The sequence below is a fragment of the Mobula birostris genome, chromosome 32 (assembly GCF_030028105.1).
Source record: "Mobula birostris isolate sMobBir1 chromosome 32, sMobBir1.hap1, whole genome shotgun sequence".
NCBI classification, from domain to species: Eukaryota; Metazoa; Chordata; class Chondrichthyes; order Myliobatiformes; family Myliobatidae; genus Mobula; species Mobula birostris.
In genome coordinates, this window is record NC_092401.1 from 20,369,165 (window position 1) to 20,387,029 (window position 17,865).

The following is a 17,865-nucleotide window of genomic DNA, read 5'->3' on the forward strand; positions in this document are numbered from 1 at the left end:
CTTACAGAGAGTCACAGTGCCACACAGCATGAAACCAGGCTTTCTGCTCAGCAGCTCTGTGGTGACCTTCAACTAATTACTGATATGAATCCTACACAAATCCCTTTTCCTTCCCCACCCCACCACTCTGCTCACCTGGATTCTACCACTCAGCTCCAGAACAGAGGCTTTCTATGGTGGTGAATTAACTCAATACTTAGAGGTTAGTTGATCACTATAACAGGCCTTAGTTGTTTGTTTGAGTTTGTGGGGACAGAGAGAGGAGCTGGAGGTCAGATTGGGGTTTAGGGACAGTGACGTGGAAGAGTAAGAGGACAGGCCTTTGCTCCACATCTGAAGTCCAGGGACATGGGGCACGTGACAACGGATAAAGGATTGATAAATGCTAATCTGAATCTAACAACCTGCACATTTGTGAAAGGTGGAAGGAAAACACAGAGCAATGGGATGAAACGCACACAGAGAAGCTGCAAACACCACACAGAGGTCAGGATTCAACTGGATTGCTGGAGGTGTATAGTAGCAGCTTTAACCCTGTCACCTTTTACCATATTGGAACCCCAGTACACAGTCTCTTCACACAATATAGTCCATACAGCAGAATGAAAGATGTGCTTATTCATGAAACTCCTAACTGCATTTCCGCTGTCCAGCTCAACCATTCCGTTTGGTCACAAGTCCCACATTCTCCACCCCTCCCTCAAGTTTCTTCTGAACTCTTCGCTGAATTTAGCAAAGGCGGTTCAAATGGCTCCCAGTTTTGACAGCAGGAAGGGGACATAGGGGTACCTCTACCAGCAGGCATTTGACACTGATTTGCCCCACACTGGACACAATATTGGCCCAAGGCCCTCTCAAAAGAGGAGGAAAGAACCCTTTTAGGTAAATGTCCCAAAGGTTTATAGGCAAGCACTGACCCTAAGAAGCTTTTCAAGAAATTATTTCCATTGGAAAGTAAGAGATTATTAAAAAAAAATGTTTAAATATCCAGCATGGTAACAAGCCCTGCCTGCTCAACATGCCTCAACTACTCTATTATACCTCTGTGACCAATTGACCAATTAACCGGTACGTCTTTGGAATGTGGGAGGAAACCGGAACGCCCAGAGGAAGCCCATGTGGCCAAGGGGAGGACAGGAAAACTCCTTACAGACAGCATTGGAACTGAACTCAGTCGCTGATCCTGTAATAGCGTTACGCTCACCACCGGTAATTTTGATGGGAGAATATGATATATTAATCATAATCCCATCATTTGGCAACCACACAAAGCCAGAAAATAATTCACATCTAAAGGAGCCATGGATGGCCAGTCCATATAATGTTCACCATGGATGTTCAGTCCCCATACACTTCTATTCCCCATCAAGAAGGCCTTAAAGCTCTCCGCTTTTTTCTCAACAAGAAACCCAACCAGTTCCCCTCCACCACCACCACCCTCCTCCATCTGGTAGAGCTGGTCCTCACCCCCAACAATTTCTCCTTTGGCTCCTTCCACTTTCTCCAAACTCAGGGGGTAGCCATGGGCACTGGCACGGGCCCCAGCTATGCCTTCCTCTTCATTGGCAATGTAGCACAGTCCATGTTCCAAGCCTTCCCTGGTAATGCTTCCCAACTCTTCCTCTGTTACATTGACAGTATTGGTGCTGCTTCATGCACCCATGCTGAGCTCATCAATTTCATCAACTTTGCCTCCAACTTCCATCCTGCCTTTAAATTCACTCGGCCCATTTCTGACACCTCTCTGCCATTTCTCGATCTCTCTGTCTCCATCTCTGGAAACAAACTATCTACCAACATCTTTTATAAACCTACCAATTCCTATGACTATCTTGACTATACCTCTTCCTCATCGGTACCTCATCCTTTTCCCAGACATCCGTGACCACCCATCTTCCCGCTGTGTTAACAGGGATAGACTTCCCCTTGTCCTCACCTACCACCCCAACCATGAGCCTCTGAATCCAGAACACAACTTCTGCCATCTTCGACAAGACCCTACCATCAGACATCTTTACATCCACTCCCCACCCCACTCTCTGCTTTCTCTCTCCTCCACTAATCTCCCTCTTCGCACCTATCCCTGCAAGGGACAGAAATGCTACACCTGCCCATTCACCTTCCCCCTCACCACCATTTAGGGACCCAAACAGTCCTTGCAGGTGAGGCAACACTTCACCTGCAAACCTGTTGGGGTCACCTACTGTATCTGGTGCTCCCGATGCAGCCTCCTCTACATTAGTGAGACCCGTCATAAATTGGAGAACCACTTTGTCGAGCACCTCCACTCCATCTACCAAAAGTGGAACTTCCCTGTGGCCAACCATTTTAATTTCTATCCCTATTCTCATTCTGACATGTCAGTCCGTGGCTTCCTCTTTACCAGAAGGAGGCCACTTTCAGGGTGGAGGAGCAACACCTTATATTCCATCTAGGTAGCCTCAAACCCGACGGCATGAAAATCGATTTCTCCTTCCCTCTTCATCTGGCTAATCGAGAACCTATCAACCTCCACTTCAAATATACCCAATGACTTGGCCTCCACAGCCGCCTGTGACAATGAATTCCACAGATTCACCACCCACTGGCTAAAGAAGTTCCTCCTCTATTCCAGGGGTCCCAGCTTTAACGCTATTGGTCCATGGCATAAAAAAACATTGGGAACCCTGCTCTATTCGATGGCTGTGCCAATGGTCCTAGTCTCCCAGAGTATAGCAAACATCCGCTCTCTCTAGGCCTTTCAATATTCAATAGGTTTCACCTGGGGGAAGGGATTGTGAACAGGTGGGACAAAATGCAACACATATTGAGGAAATATATTTGCATACATCTAAACGCATCGAATAGTCTCGGATCAAAATGGTAACTTACAGGCATGACGCATCCCCGTGAGGACTCCCGATGCACTGACCGTTGTTCTCACATGGACGGTGGTTGTCCACACACTGCAGAGCTGCGAGGGAAAGAGTGAACGGTCACCTTTCAATGGAATTGGCAAAATATCGAATAAACCGAGTCCTGACAGCCCCCGATCCAAGAACATATGAAGTGTTATTCCTTGCATTGCAAGATCACACAAACAAATGACACATAATCAGATGGTCCTCTTGGGTGTTTTTTTTTGTTTGCAGAAAAAGGATGTGATGCTGGTTCCAGTCTGATCATCAGCCAGGATAGTGGGCATAGTCTCCCATGAACAGTACTGCAGGAATGGAAAGAGGGCTGGCTGCGGGGGTTTGAAAGAGAGAAGGGGGTGGGAGGGGGCAAAGCGAGAAGGGGGTGGGAGGGGCAGAGAGAAGGGGGTGGGGAGAAGGGAAGGGAGTGGAAGGTCCGGAGAGGGAATGGAGTGGTAATGGACAAGGGAGAAGGGAGTGGGAGGGAACGATGAGGGAATGGAGTGGGAGGGAACTATGAGGGAATGGAGTGGGAGGGAACTATGAGGGAATGAAGTGGGAGGGAACGATGAGGGAATGGAGTGGGAGGGAACGATGAGGGAAGGGAGTGGGAGGGAACGATGAGGGAAGGGAGTGGGAGGGAACGATGAGGGAAGGGAGTGGGAGGGAACGATGAGGGAAGGGAGTGGGCGGGAACGATGAGGGAAGGGAGTGGGCGGGAACGATGAGGGAAGGGAGTGGGCGGGAACGATGAGGGGAGGGAAGGGAGTGGGAGGGAACGATGAGGGGAAGGGAGTGCAAGGGGACAAGAGAAAAGGAATTGGGAGGGGAAGAGAAAAGGAGAAAAGCGAGACAGAAACAAGTACACAATTCCTCTTGATGAAACATTATAAGACACATGCACACACCCTTACCAGGAAACCCACTGATCCACACAGCAGCTGGAATCAGTTTTTACAACCCAGAGAAAGGTTAATCATCTGGACGTGCTTCCACTGGCTCAGAACAAGGGGTCAAACTAGGTCCCACGCTCCAGCATTTTCCTCATAACCCTGTAAATCAGTCCTAATCATGAAAGTACCCAACACTTTCTGAGCATTCTTATCGAGTCTGCTTCCACTTTTTGGGTAGTGTGTTCCAGATGTCCGTGTGTGGAAAACATTTCCCTTCATTTCCTGTCTACTGGAAGATGCTGTATAACAAGTAACAACCCAGAATCATAACCGGATATGGCACAGAATAGGACATCTGGTCCATTTTCTCCAGTGTCAACTCCTGAGTAGAGTTACTCAACTCGTTGCATTCACCTACTCTGCTGTTTTAGCCTACCTTTTGATTGAATGTTACTATCAACACTTTTCCTGATAAAAAAAATACAGTAAAGCTGTTTTCCACACGATAACCAGCTTCTTAAATTGTGTACTCTCATAACCAACCCTTCAGCCGCTGCAAACAATGCAATGGAAGCCTTCGCTATTTGTAAACATCAATCAAATCTCCTCTCATTGCAACCTATCAAATATTGAACAGCCTAGATAGTGTGGATGTGGAGAGGATGTTTCCTATAGTGGAGGAATCTCGGACCAAAAGGCACAGCTGCAGAATTCAAGGACATCCCTTTAGAATTCAGGTGAGGAGGAATTTCTTTACCGAGAGGGTAGTGAATCCCTGGAATTCATTGCCCCCGACAGCTGTGGAGGCCAGGTGATTAGGTATATTTAAGGCAGAGTTTGATAAGTTCTTGGGCATCAAGGATGCAGGAGAGTGGGGCTGAGGGGAATAATAAATTAGCCATGATGGAATGGAGGAGCAGACCTGGTGGGCTGAATGCCCTAATCCTAGGTCACATGGCCCTCTCATTTCTCCTGCTCCAACAGTTACTCATGCTATTCAAGGAAATCACTTCTGCACCCAAGGCCATTTGCTAAAGAGTAGAACCCAGAAGTAACACATTTCTCCAGTTTCTTATCAATTGATAAAGCCCAGGATTTCTTTGACTTGTGCTGCCAACTTCGAGAGTCAGTGTGTGCATGCCTCTCCCAATCTCCCTGCTGCTGCAGCCTCAATAAAACTCTATCATTGATTTTGTGGCTGTCTTCATTATCACAGACAAAAGGCATCACTTTTCACTTAAATAAGAACAAACAGGAAATGCTGGAAAAACGCAGCAGGTCAGGCAGCTTCTGTGGAAAAAGAAACAGTAAATGTTTCAGGTCTCAGACTTCGCACCAGAACTCAAAGTTCATAGGATTTTTTTTTTTTTGCCAGCATTTTCTGTGGGTTTACTTCAAATTTCCAGCATCTGCAGATTGGTGTTAATCTCCCCTGTTAAACTTCCTCTGCTCTGTGCCTGGTCTTTTAACAGGACCGCCATATGTGTTACCATATCCTTATGGGCAAATGTGCTGTACAGTAGCAAGAGCATCATGCAGTCAGTTAAACTAATTTTAGAATCAGATGGTACTAAGGCTTTCATGGTGCTATGAAACTAATATCAGGTGTTTAATACAACCTTTCTCTCTAGCCTCTCTTTCACTCCCTCTTATCTTCCTTTCTCTTCCTCTCTCTTTTCTCCATCTCCTTCCCCTCCTACCCCCATCCTTTTAAGTAGGCATCAATCCTCCATTGCATTTTGAACCTACATGCCATCTGCAGACTTTGGAACCATGTCCTGTCAACTCAAGACTCCGATTAACATGTGATCAAAAACAGCAGAGGTCCTAATAGAAGCCTCTCGACACATAACTGTAGTCTCCCCTGCATCAATCATAACTCTCTTCTCACTGCCCCTTAATGTCTTCTTCAATTCTGTCGTTTTTCCTTTTGTGTGGTTCCTTGTCAAATGTCTTTTGAAAGTCCTGAGACACACACACACACACACTCAACCAAGTTTCCCTTGTCATTATGAGAAAGATACCTTCAGTAAGTAAAAGATTCCTTTAATAACCAAACATGCCATCTTTGATATTTCCTCTGTAGTTTACCTATACAATTAATTCCATGCCTGTTTATTGTTCTTAAAGGTTTCCCCATATCTACAGGGTCATTTTAAACTGAACCTCCTTGAATTGCCAGTTTAAACCCCTCCCATGCAAATTCTGCAACTCTCCATATCGAAAGAGATTTGAAAGATTGAGGCCACAAGCTCCATAATTTCCAGTCACATTACAGTACAAAAGCAGGGAGTTACCGTAGGCATGCCGTGTTGGTGCCGACTCTTACAGGCTGCACCCAACACATACGTTCTTGTCAGCGCAAAGGACGCTGTTCACGTATGATTCAACGTGGTGGCACAGTAACATAGCAGTTAACACAATCAGGGTTCACTTCCCGCTGTTGTATGTAGGTAGCATAATGATTAGTGCAACGCTTTACAGAAATCATCCGGCACGACTTCCACTGCAATCCGGAAGGAGTTTGTACGTTTCTCTGGGTGCTCCAGTCTCCACCCACACTCCAAAGAGGTACAGTTAAGGTTAGTGAGTCTCAGGCAAGCTTTGTTGGAGCTGGAAGTGCGGAGACACTTGCTGGATTCCTCTAGAACAATCCTCACTGATTTGATTTGATGCAAACAGCACATCTCATTCTATTTTCCGATGTTCACATGACAAATGAAGCTAATCGAATCTTTAAAATAAATCTGAATCTGAGATTGTGCACCACAGGCCCCAGCTGAAATAGTGCATCCAAATCTGTTCACCACACTTTAGGAAGCATGCAAAAATATTGAGAGCAGGCGCAGAATTACCAGCATCATTCCAGGGATAAATGCTTTCCTTTTCAAGCGTCTTTTATTTCAGATATCCACTATCCGCAGTTTTTTTTTAATTTTCATTTTCTGTAACAGTCTGGCTGATTACATCTTCCACTCGAAGTTCAAAGTGAATATTTTATCAATGTACATATATGTCACTATATAATATCCTGAGATTCATTTTCTTGCAGGCATTCAGTGAAAAATAAAGAAATACAATAAAGCTTACAAAAAGGCACACATAATAAGGACTGGCAAACATGCTGTATGCAAAAGAAATCAAAATCTGCCAATAATAAATAAAAATATAAACAAATAATACTGAGAATATGACTTGTAGAGGCTTGAAAGTGAGCCTATAGGTTGTAGAATCAGGTGAGTGAAGTTATCCATGTTTGTTCAGGAGCATGGTGGCTGTAGAGTAATAACTGTTCCTGAATCTGGTGGTGTGGGACACGAGGCTTCTGTACCTCCTGCCTGATGTTAGTAGCAAGCACAGCCTGGATGGCAGGATTCTGATGATGGATGGTGCTTTGTTGCTGCTGCGCTCCTTGTAAATGTGCTCACTGATGGGGAGCTCTACTTTAGATTAGATTTTGAAGACACGCAGTCCTCTTTTATTGTCATTTAGTAATGCATGCATTAAGAAATGATACAATATTTCCTCCGGTGTGATATCACAAAACACAGGACAGACCAAGACTGAAAAAACTAACGAAACCACATAATTATAACATATAGTTACAACAGTGCAACAATACCATAACTTAGTGAAGAAGTCCATGAGCACAGTAAAAAGTTCAAAGTCTCTCAAACATCCCACATCTCACGCAGGCGGGAGAAAGAAGAAAAACTCTCCCTGCCATGCCCGACCACAATCCGACTCTGAGTCATCGGAAAACTTCGAGCTTCCGATCAGCTCTCCGACACCGAGTACTGAGCGCCATCTCTGTCCGAACGATTGGACCTCAATCTCGGTCACCAACAGCAGGCAAAGCCTGGTATTTTGAGGCCTTCCCTCCAGAAGATTCCCGACCGCGCAGTAACAGCAGCAGCGAACTGGCGTTTCAGAAATTTCTCCATATGTTCCTCTGTGCTTTCACATCTGTTTCCATCAAATCAGAATTGTCCACGGCCCCTATTTAACGGATACAATATCATTTTTCACCAGAGGGCTGCGCACGCACAGCGTGCTACTCTCTCTCCTCCGGACGAGTCACATTACTCAGAAACAAAGATGAGAAATTTGTGCAAGATCAAAATAATTGTAGTCGGGCAAATGGTGCAAGTCCCTTCCCATCACTGAATTGTCAAAGACCTTACAAACTCCAACTTAAAGTGAGGAACAATGATATGATGGCAGGTGCTCAAGTTAGGTGGAGAAATTTCTTTCTTCTGCACGCTGTAAGCATGTTCTTATCTGTAAGAGCATTGGGAACACAGGCAATCTGAAATTCCAAAGAGAATTGGATCGTCAAGAAAGAATATTTAGTCATGCTTCAGAAAAAGAGGAACATGAGAATGTTGAGACAGCACTATAAGACATCAGCAGAGAACTGACAGGCCACTTTTCCTACACTGCATGCATGATTTGGTGTTTCTAAGAATAACGAAAGATACCACCCACACAAACCACAGAATTTTACTATGTTGTGGACATTGCCAATATTGTACACACCCTCCTTTTATTTTTGTTATATCCAATGTCACTACGAGCTTCCTTCTCACCCCCCCCATCCCAGTAACATTGGCAGCATCCTGTTTGCCAATCCAATGCCTCAGCTTTTGCTCTTTGCCTCCATAAGGGACCATTTTAGTCCCTGATTGATCCCAGCCTTAAATTAACTACCCTTCAGGTTCCCTTCAAGTTAGCAAGTAATTTCTCTATTCCCTCTTACTTAGAAACCTTCATATATTCTCCAGTAACTGGCAAAGTCTCAGAGGATTGGATAATAACTAGTGTTGTTCCTCTGATTAAGAATGGCAGTTGAGACAAATCAAAGGCAGGTGAACCTTGTGTCAGTGGTGGGGAAATTACTGGAAAAGGTATCTACTCACATCTGGGAAAACACAGACATATTGGAGATAGTCAGCTTGGCTTTGCATGGGGGAGATCATGTCTTATAAATTGTTAAACTTTTTGATGAGATACCAAGAGGATTGTGATGAGAATAGGGCAGTGGATGCTGTCCACATGGACTTAATGGTAAAAACTTTCCATAACTCCAAAGCAGAGAACTAATTGAAAGGAAAACACAGAGTCTGGAATGGGTGTCTCAGTTTTGTACTTACTTTTAGCGAGGCACACATTCATGATGTGGTGGCATGATGAGGTATGCCATCCGTGTTCTTTTATATATAACCCACAATGAATTCTTTACATGAAGAATGTTTAATCAAATCAAATATTACTGAAGTATTAAATACACAACACTGCCCCCTACTTAGCTATAAGCTCCAATATCGAACATCTCAACACACACAGACCCTATACGATGTAATACTACTACCATATAGACCTCCATAGCAGAACAAATTTTAAATTGTCCCATTCAGGCCTAAAGGTTTAATCACTGTAGGGGATTTCTTACTCTTGTGGGGTCATGCCTTTCCTGATGGTGTTCGATACCAAGGATGTTCTACGAGTCTGTGGTGGTCAGTGCTATCATGTTTGCTGTTTTGTGCTGGGGCAGCAGGCTGAGGGTAGCAGACACCAACAGAATCAACAAACTCATTCGTAAGGCCAGTGATGTTGTGGGGATGGAACTGGACTCTCTCACGGTGGTGTCTGAAAAGAGGATGCTGTCCAAGTTGCATGCCATCTTGGACAATGTCTCCCATCCACTACATAATCGACTGGTTGGGCACAGGAGTACATTCAGCCAGAGACTCATTCCACCGAGATGCAACACAGAGTGTCATAGGAAGTCATTCCTGCCTGCGGCCATCAAACTTTACAACTCCTCCCTTGGAGGGTCAGACACCCTGAGCCAATAGGCTGGTCCTGGACTTATTTCCTGGCATAATTTACATATTACTATTTAATTATTTATGGTGCAACTGTAACGAAAACCAATTTCCCCCGGGATCAATAAAGTTTGACTATGACTATGACTATGATGGGGTGAAGGTGGGGGGGGGGGGAATGTCACTCTGTTTGGCAGGTGAGACCTGTGGCTATGAAACTATCTCAGGTTCTGGGACCTCTTCCATGGTGGTTGTAGGAGTTGACTCTGGGACTGCAGGAGGTGGCTCTGACAGTTCTGGACAACTTTCTTTTCGTTGTGTTGGCATCCTGACCTGTGCGTGGCCAGTTGCTCGATCCACCAATCTATCTCAGGCCACCAGACCAAGCTTTGAGCCAATGCTTTCATTTGACCACACCTAAATGACCGGCATGCAGCTCCTCCAACACTTCATCTCTCAGCTTGGATGATAGAATAACTCCTAATCCCCACATTAAGGCAACCCCCATCAAGGACAAGTTCATTCCAGCACTGTTAAAAATGGGGAAAACTGGGATTTCTGCTGCACATTCCAGCTATTTTTGGGTTGCCATGTGGACCTGAGACAGTGTGGGGTTTTTTCCAGTTTCCCTTTGGATCATCTCCGCCATAAAAGGGAGATTTTGATTTGCATTAGGGAGAATACATCATAAGGAATGTCCTCAATTGTGATTTTTTTTCAGGAATTTCCTTTTCCAAGCGTAAATGGGACAATCCGTCAGCACTTCCACGATTCAACTTCAAATTCTCTCAAATTCGATCTTGTAATTGTGTCCTCCAAGAAACAGAGCCCTTCTCCTCATTCATGCTGCTGCTGTTGGTGGAACACCTTTCCGTGCATTGACAATGGACACCTGTGGTTGATGATCAGTAACAAAGGCAAACTCTGTAGTGGTTGAAACATTTTACACCCCACACCAGACCCAAGGCCTCTCTGTCAACCTGTGCATAAGCTTTCTCTGCAAAAGTTAGGGAATGTGATACAAAGGCCATGTGGCATCCGCTTCCACCACTCATGACATGACTGCACCTATATCACATGGCGAGGCATCACAGGTAAGCTTTGCTGGACAATATCAATCATTATGTGTGAGTACAGTGCCTGACATCACTATTTTCTTTATCTTTTGAAAAGCCACCTTACTGGTTTTTCCATTGCCATTTCTTCCCAATCTGTAGTTCAATAGGTGAGCCTTAGTAACCAGACTTGGCAGGAACCTCATAGTAGTTGACAAATCCTAAAAGGGACCACAACTGTGACATGTCCTTTGGCCTTGGACATCCATCACTGCTTGAATTTTCGCAGCATGCTTGCATAATTCTTGTGCATCAATGGTGGGACCACAGTAAGTGATGCTTGGTTTAAAGAATTCACATTTGTTGCGTTATGCTCTGAACCCATAATCTTTTAATCATTTTAACACTGTCTTGAGATTTTGGAGATGTTCCTTGTCATCCTTACTGGTAACAATGATGTCTTCCAAATAACACTGAGTGCCCAGGCAGCCTTGCTGCATCTGGTCCACAGCTTTCTGCCAGAGTGCAGGTGCAGGTGCAGGTGCAACTCCAAAAATAAGCCAACACTAGCGATAAAGCCGTTTGAGAGCGTTTATGGTGAGAAACACTTCGGACTCTTCTTCAATCTCCATCTGTATCTAGGCATCAGCTAAGTCCATTTTGCTGAAGTGTTTTCCTCCAAAAAGCTTTCTGAAGATATTCTCTATTCTGGGAAAAGGGTATTGATCTACTTACAGCACTGGGTTGATGGTGACCTTAAATTCACCACGGATCCTGACAGACCCATTCTTCTTGGCTACTAGGACCACTCAACCTCAGAAAGAATTCCTTCAACCTCCATGCAATCTAACTCATTGGCTACTTTATCATGAATGGCATACAAAGCCGGGCAGGCTTTGCAAAATTTGGTTGTGGCATTTTCATTTAACACTATTTTACAATCGATACCCTTGAGTTTTCCAATGTCATTCTTGAACACATCAAGCAATACCTTTCTTAATTCACTTTCAATTGGCTTTATTGCAGGAAATGTGGCATGCAAATTGTGAATGGATGTCCAACCAAGCTGTAGATGTTTCAGCCAATCACCGACCCATAATCCTTACCTTCCTGTTTTTAACACATACAAGCCCAATGTGGCTTGTTGGTTATTGTATTTCTCCGTTATTGATGTCATTCCCACAGTAGTTATATTTTTTCCAGTATAAGTTTTTAATTAAACATCTGTAGCCTTCAGTTCAATATCTTTGAAATGTCATTCAAACTCATTTTTTGGAATGACTGAAACAGCCGAGCCAATGTCCAATTCAATTTTAATTTATTTGCTGTTCACTTTTGGTGTAAGCCATATTGCTTGTCTATTATTAGTTTTCACATTGTAAATCTCAAGCCTACCCAATCCTGTATCACTCCTATCATTATCAGACTAGTGCTCTCTTTGAAACTGCAACTTGATTTTTTTTTATCTTTTTCTCTTCCCTGTGTGGTTCATTTATTTTTGTCCGCCTGACATGCTCTTTGAATGTGTCCTACTTTGTTGCATTTTCTGCAAATTTCACCTTTAAACCTGCATTGGTCTGGTGCATGTGAGACCCTGCCACAACGGTAAAACACGTTTGGGCAGACGGGTTTCTGCTTAGACATTGTCATTTTGTTCATGCTCACTTTCATTTCTGACTGCAACTCAGTTGTGTCTCTGTCTGCTGTCTCTATTGATACGGCAGTTTCAACTCCACTTTGAAGCATGAGGTATGCTTCAGTTAGCAGCCACTTTTGAATGTTTTCTTGTAAGATTCCACAAACTAAACGATCTCTGAGTACATCATTAAACCCATTACTGAAATGACAATTCTCAGACAATCTCTTCAATTCAGCCTCATAAGCCAAACTGAGCTCTACTTCTTTTTGATTCACCTATGAAACCTAAAGCATTCTGCAATCAACAATGGTTTTGTTTCTAAATGCTCCTGCATTACCTTTACGATACCAGCAAAGCTCATTTTGACTGGTTTGATTGGAGCAGTCAAACTTCTAAGCAAACTGTATGTCCTTAAACCCAATGTCCTCAACAAAATTGCCTCTCACTTCTCATTGCTATTTCATTTGCTTTGAAATACTGCTCAATTTGCTTAGTATACAATATCCAGTTATCTCTTGTGCAACCAAATACATCTTTCCAATGTAGCCAGCCAGTTTTGCTTTCTCTTTTTATTTATGATTATTATTAACCAGTACTGTTTATGAACACATGAATTTGTCCATTTTCTACCTTTTTTTTTAAACTTGAATGTCTCTTCCCTTCTGAAGACACATGCTGTAATTTTTTTTTTAAAACTCAAACATCTCGCTGAGCTTTTTTAGAAACTCATACGTCTCACTGCTCTTCAACAGGTAGGTAGTCCTCGTTTAATGCTTTCTTGTTGCCACTGTTATGTTTTGTAAACTACAAACACAAAACTAATTGAAAGGAAAACACAGTCTGGAATGTGTGTCTTAGTTTTGTTTTTACATTTAGCAAGGTGCGGATGTATATTATGGTGACGTGATGGTGTATGCCATTCACGTAGTTTTACATAGAACCAGTAATTAATTACTTAAACAAACAAGAATGCTTAATCAGACAACATATTTACAACATGACTGAAATATAAGCCAACATGTAAGTGGACTGATTAGCTGTTTGCAGATGACACAAATATTGGTGGAACTGTGTATCGTGACGAAGCTTTTCAAAGGATTCAGCAGTGGTTAGATCAGTTGGAAATGTAGGCAGAGAAATGCCTACATTTAATTCAGACAAATGTAAGCATGTGAGAATTTTGGGATGTCAAATAAAATTATATAGTAAATGACAGAACCGTTAGGAGCATTGATATACAAAGGGATCTTTGGGGTCAAGTCTATATCTCCCAGAAAGTGGCGACACAAGTCTGTTTGTGACATCACAGGAAGGATGTTGAGGCCCTGGAGACCAACCAGAAGAGGTTCACTAGGATGTTGCTTGGATTAGAAAGTATCAGCTACAAAGAGAGGTTGGAAAAATTCAATTGTTTTCTCGGAAGCACCAGAGGTTGAGAGGTGACCTGATAGTATACAAAATTCTGACAGGCATAGATAGGGTAGGTAGTCATTCTTTTTTCCAGAGTAGAAATGTCAGATACTAAGGAGAAAGGGAAAAGTTTACAGAAGACTTACTGCATGAGCCAAGCTTTTTTTTTTAAAAGTCAGAGGTGTCTAGAATGCACTCACAGAAAGTGGTGGAAGCTGATTCGATAGCAACATTTAAGAGGCGTTCAGATAGGCACATGAAAAGGCAAAAAATGGAGGGATGGCTATTGACCATGTGCAGGCATATGTGATCAGTTTAAATTAGCATCATGGTCAGCAAAGATATTGTGGGCTGAAGGGCCTTCTCCTATACTGTACTGTTCTGTGATATTTAAATACGTCCTGCATTTAGCTTGTTCATCTACTATAATATAAATCTATTCGTTATATCTTCATTTCCTGATACATTTTATTTTCCATACTGTTATTGATCAAGAAAGTTGATCTGCTGAGATTTCACTTGAACCATCTCTTTGTTTTGATGTCCATTACTTTCATTTTAGTCTGTCTAGACCATTGAAGCTATTGAAATTAATCTTCCGACTGCTCAATCATTTTACATTTGATTGCACCTGGTCAAACTGTTCCAAACATGATATTAAGATCACTATTCCCCTGTATTCTAGCCTTCTTAAGGACTTTTCCCTCCTCTCTCTACTTCCTCCATCAAGAGGCCAGAAGCACAAGAACAAGAAAGCCAGGGTAAAACTTATCAATGGTAACACGAGCCTGTTCAGCTCTGCTCTTGCAGTTCACATTCATTGAACCTGAAATCGACATACATTACAAGTTTAACACAAACCAAGACAGTGAGTTTCTATTTCAGAAGGTCTACACCCACTATGTTCCTCATCTCAGTCTATATTCAAAAGATACAAATCCACATTTCTAAAACTCTTTCAATCAGCGGGAAATTGACTTAGGAGTAGACAATATAGCTGAAACCTGCTCTGTCTACCATTGAATAAGATTATGACCTATTGAAGTGCAAGTACATCTTCTTACCTGATAAACTTAGGCTTTCGTTCCTGCAACAGACAAAAATCTATGAACCCTGCTAAATCTGTTCCACTTATCAAAATCTTACTCAGGGACACTGGTACACATACCAGTAAACTCACAACATTTTAACCATAAGCACACTGTAATATATCTAACAGTAATCTCACTGTACATGACAACATATGCACCAACATATAGACTTGTTGAGATGTCAAAGTCAGAATCAGGTTTATTATCACTGACATACGTCAGAAATGAGTTGTTTTGCAGCAGTAATACAGTGCAATATGTAAGAGGGCTTGCCCTGGGTGATGGGGGTCCTTAATGATAGATGCCACCCTTTTGAGGCATCGCCATTGATGGAGTTGGTTGAGCTTACAGCCCATCTTTTTCTGCCCCTTCCATACCAGATGGTGATGCAATCAATCTGAATGATCTCCACGGTACATCGGTAGAAACTTGCGAGAGTCTTCGTCTCATTGTTAAAAGTCTTTTAAACCTTCAGAGTGTTGTGTACAATGAAAGACGTCAAATTTGCGTCAACTCAAATCAGCGAGAATTCTGCTGGACAACCTACCCACAAGTGTCATCACACTTCCTGTGCCAACATACCCACAAATAAGGCAATAAATTCCAAAGAGAGGCAAAAAAAAAAGGGAAGTGAAGCTCCGAGATGATGGAAACTACAGGGAATGAAACGGGAACGAAAGGCACTGTGACATTTGACTAACAAACGACAGAGTGAGTTATTACAATCTGAAATGCACTGCCTAAAAGTGAGCTGGAGCCAATTTAAATGCAACTTATAAAGGACCATGCAAAAATGAAAAAGTTTCCAAGGATCACAGCAAGGGATAGAGGACTGTTACCCTGGATGACCCTTCCAAAAAAACAGCAGAGGAACATGAGCCTTGGAGCCTGTCTCTCCGTCATAATCAAACACAGAACATGGAAAGTATAGCACAGTACATTTGTGTTGACCTTTTAACCTACACCGAGACTTACCACCCACATAGCCCTCCATTTTTCTATCATCTGTACGCCTGCCTCTCGGCTTTTTTGCACTACCTTACTTCTCATTTTTATATTTTCTATTTATGATTTATAATTTAAATTTTTAATACTTACTAATTTTAACTATTTTTAATATTTAATATTTGTAATCCCGGGAGTGTGAAGCGCAGAATCAAATATCGTTGTAATGATTGTACGTTCTAGTACCAATTGCTTGGCGACAATAAAGTATAAAGTTTAAGAGGCTCTTAAATGCCCCCAACCGTGCACATGCACCCACCACTCTCTTGTGTAAAAAACTTCTAAAAAATGATTCTACAATGCATTAAAAACATTCTACTGTGGCGATCCATTTTCTACACAGGCAGACCGGCTCACAAAATGGCGTGCGTGTCGGCAGGGAGGCCAGCCCCAAAAAGGCGCTAGGCCTTCTTCTTCACCAGCAAGGGGAGAAAGCCCGCACGCGGGAAGAGACTTTTGTAATGCACCTCTGACGTCATTTCTGCCCGGAGAGGGCAGGAACGGAACTGCGTAAAAGTCAGTGCCGCCAAGTTTGAATAAACTAGTCTCGAGCACCACTTACAGACTGCGTGTCGTTATTTCTAGCTCTATGTGTAGCACATCGCTACACTACAATAATTTCTTAACTCACTGGAACAAATGTTTCATTAATACATCTGTTGATGAATTACAGGAACCACAGCAGAACATTTAACACTATATTTTCGAAAGGATGCAAACCTACTGCTACAACAACCAACAATACAGCACTTACAGTGGCAATGTGGTGATCAAAGGAGTTGGGGCCAACTCGGCATGAAACAGAAGTTACCCTTGTGAAAGCAGGGCACCAAGTAATAAAAGTGTCTTAACAAGCAAGAAAGTCCATAAGACATTGGGACAGAATTTGAGCATTTCAGCCCATTGAATCTTTTCCACTATTCGGTCATGGCTGATTTATTTTCCCACTCAACCCCATCCTCCTGCCTTCTCCCCATAAACTTTGATGCCCTTACTAATCAAGAACTTATCAACCTCCACTTTAAATATACCCAATGACTTGGCCTCCACAGCCATTTGTGGCAATGAATTCCACTGATTCACCACTCTCCGGCTAAAGAAATTCCTCCTCATCTCTGTTGTAAAGGGACGTCCTTGTATCCAGAGACTGTGCTGGACTATCTCACACCCTCCCCACAGCCACTGTATCTTTGCCTTTCAATATTTGGTAGGTTTCAATGAGATTCCCCTCATTCTTCTAAACGCCAGTGCGCCATCAAGTGCTCCGCATATGTTAACTATTTCATTCCAGCGATCATTCTCATAAAATTCATCTGCACTGTCTCTGCCATCACATCCTTTCTTAGATATAGGGCTCAGAACTGCTTCAATAGTCCGGATGTGGCTTGACCAATAAGTCAAGGAATACCTACAGTAGAATAGAAGAAGAATTAGAAAGGTATTACATAAGAGGCTGACATAGCTCGAAGTAAAAGTCTGCATGTCTTGGGGGGTGGGGGTGAGAGTATACATCCTTAATATTGTCAATGAAGTAAGATTGAGGACATAGCTCACCACCCAACTGTACAGGCAAGTGCCAGGGTAGCACTGGAAGTCCGTGAATGACGCACCCTTGATCAATGGTGAGGAAACATAGAAGAATAGCTCCTTAAAACAAGCTGTCATGTTGAAAACTTGGACGTCACACATTTTTTTAGCAGGTGTAATTCAGCAACAGAAACGGTTGGTAATGGATGTGTTATTGAGATTTTGTTAGGAAGCCTCTCAAATCAAAAATTGTAATTAAATACTTCCATGTTAATGTATTCCATCAGTTTAAAGTCATCAAAGGGAATTTGCTCTGTAAGTTCTGGTTCTCTGTGTTATATACAGAATGATGGAAAATTGATAGCCAATTCCAAAGGGGAAGCTGAACCAAGTGAGTATGGAGATAGGGTAGGTAGACAGGAAATTAATTGAAGACCTTTGTCAAAGAGCCAGCATAAATACTTCTATGCTTTATCAGTCTATCCTTTATGATCAAAAGTACAAGTGGAAAATTCACTGATCC

The 17,865-nt window shown here is 42.7% G+C and overlaps 1 protein-coding gene across 1 annotated transcript in view; it reads right to left on the minus strand.

Annotated features, from left to right (window-relative positions):
- Positions 1–17,865, minus strand: part of notch3 (notch receptor 3) — a 224,337-nt gene that overhangs the window by 189,912 nt on the left and 16,560 nt on the right. Inside the window, exon 2 of the mRNA XM_072248347.1 lies at positions 2,872–2,953. Within this exon, the coding sequence (XP_072104448.1) occupies positions 2,872–2,953 (82 nt within the window). The remainder of the gene's footprint in view (positions 1–2,871; positions 2,954–17,865) is intronic.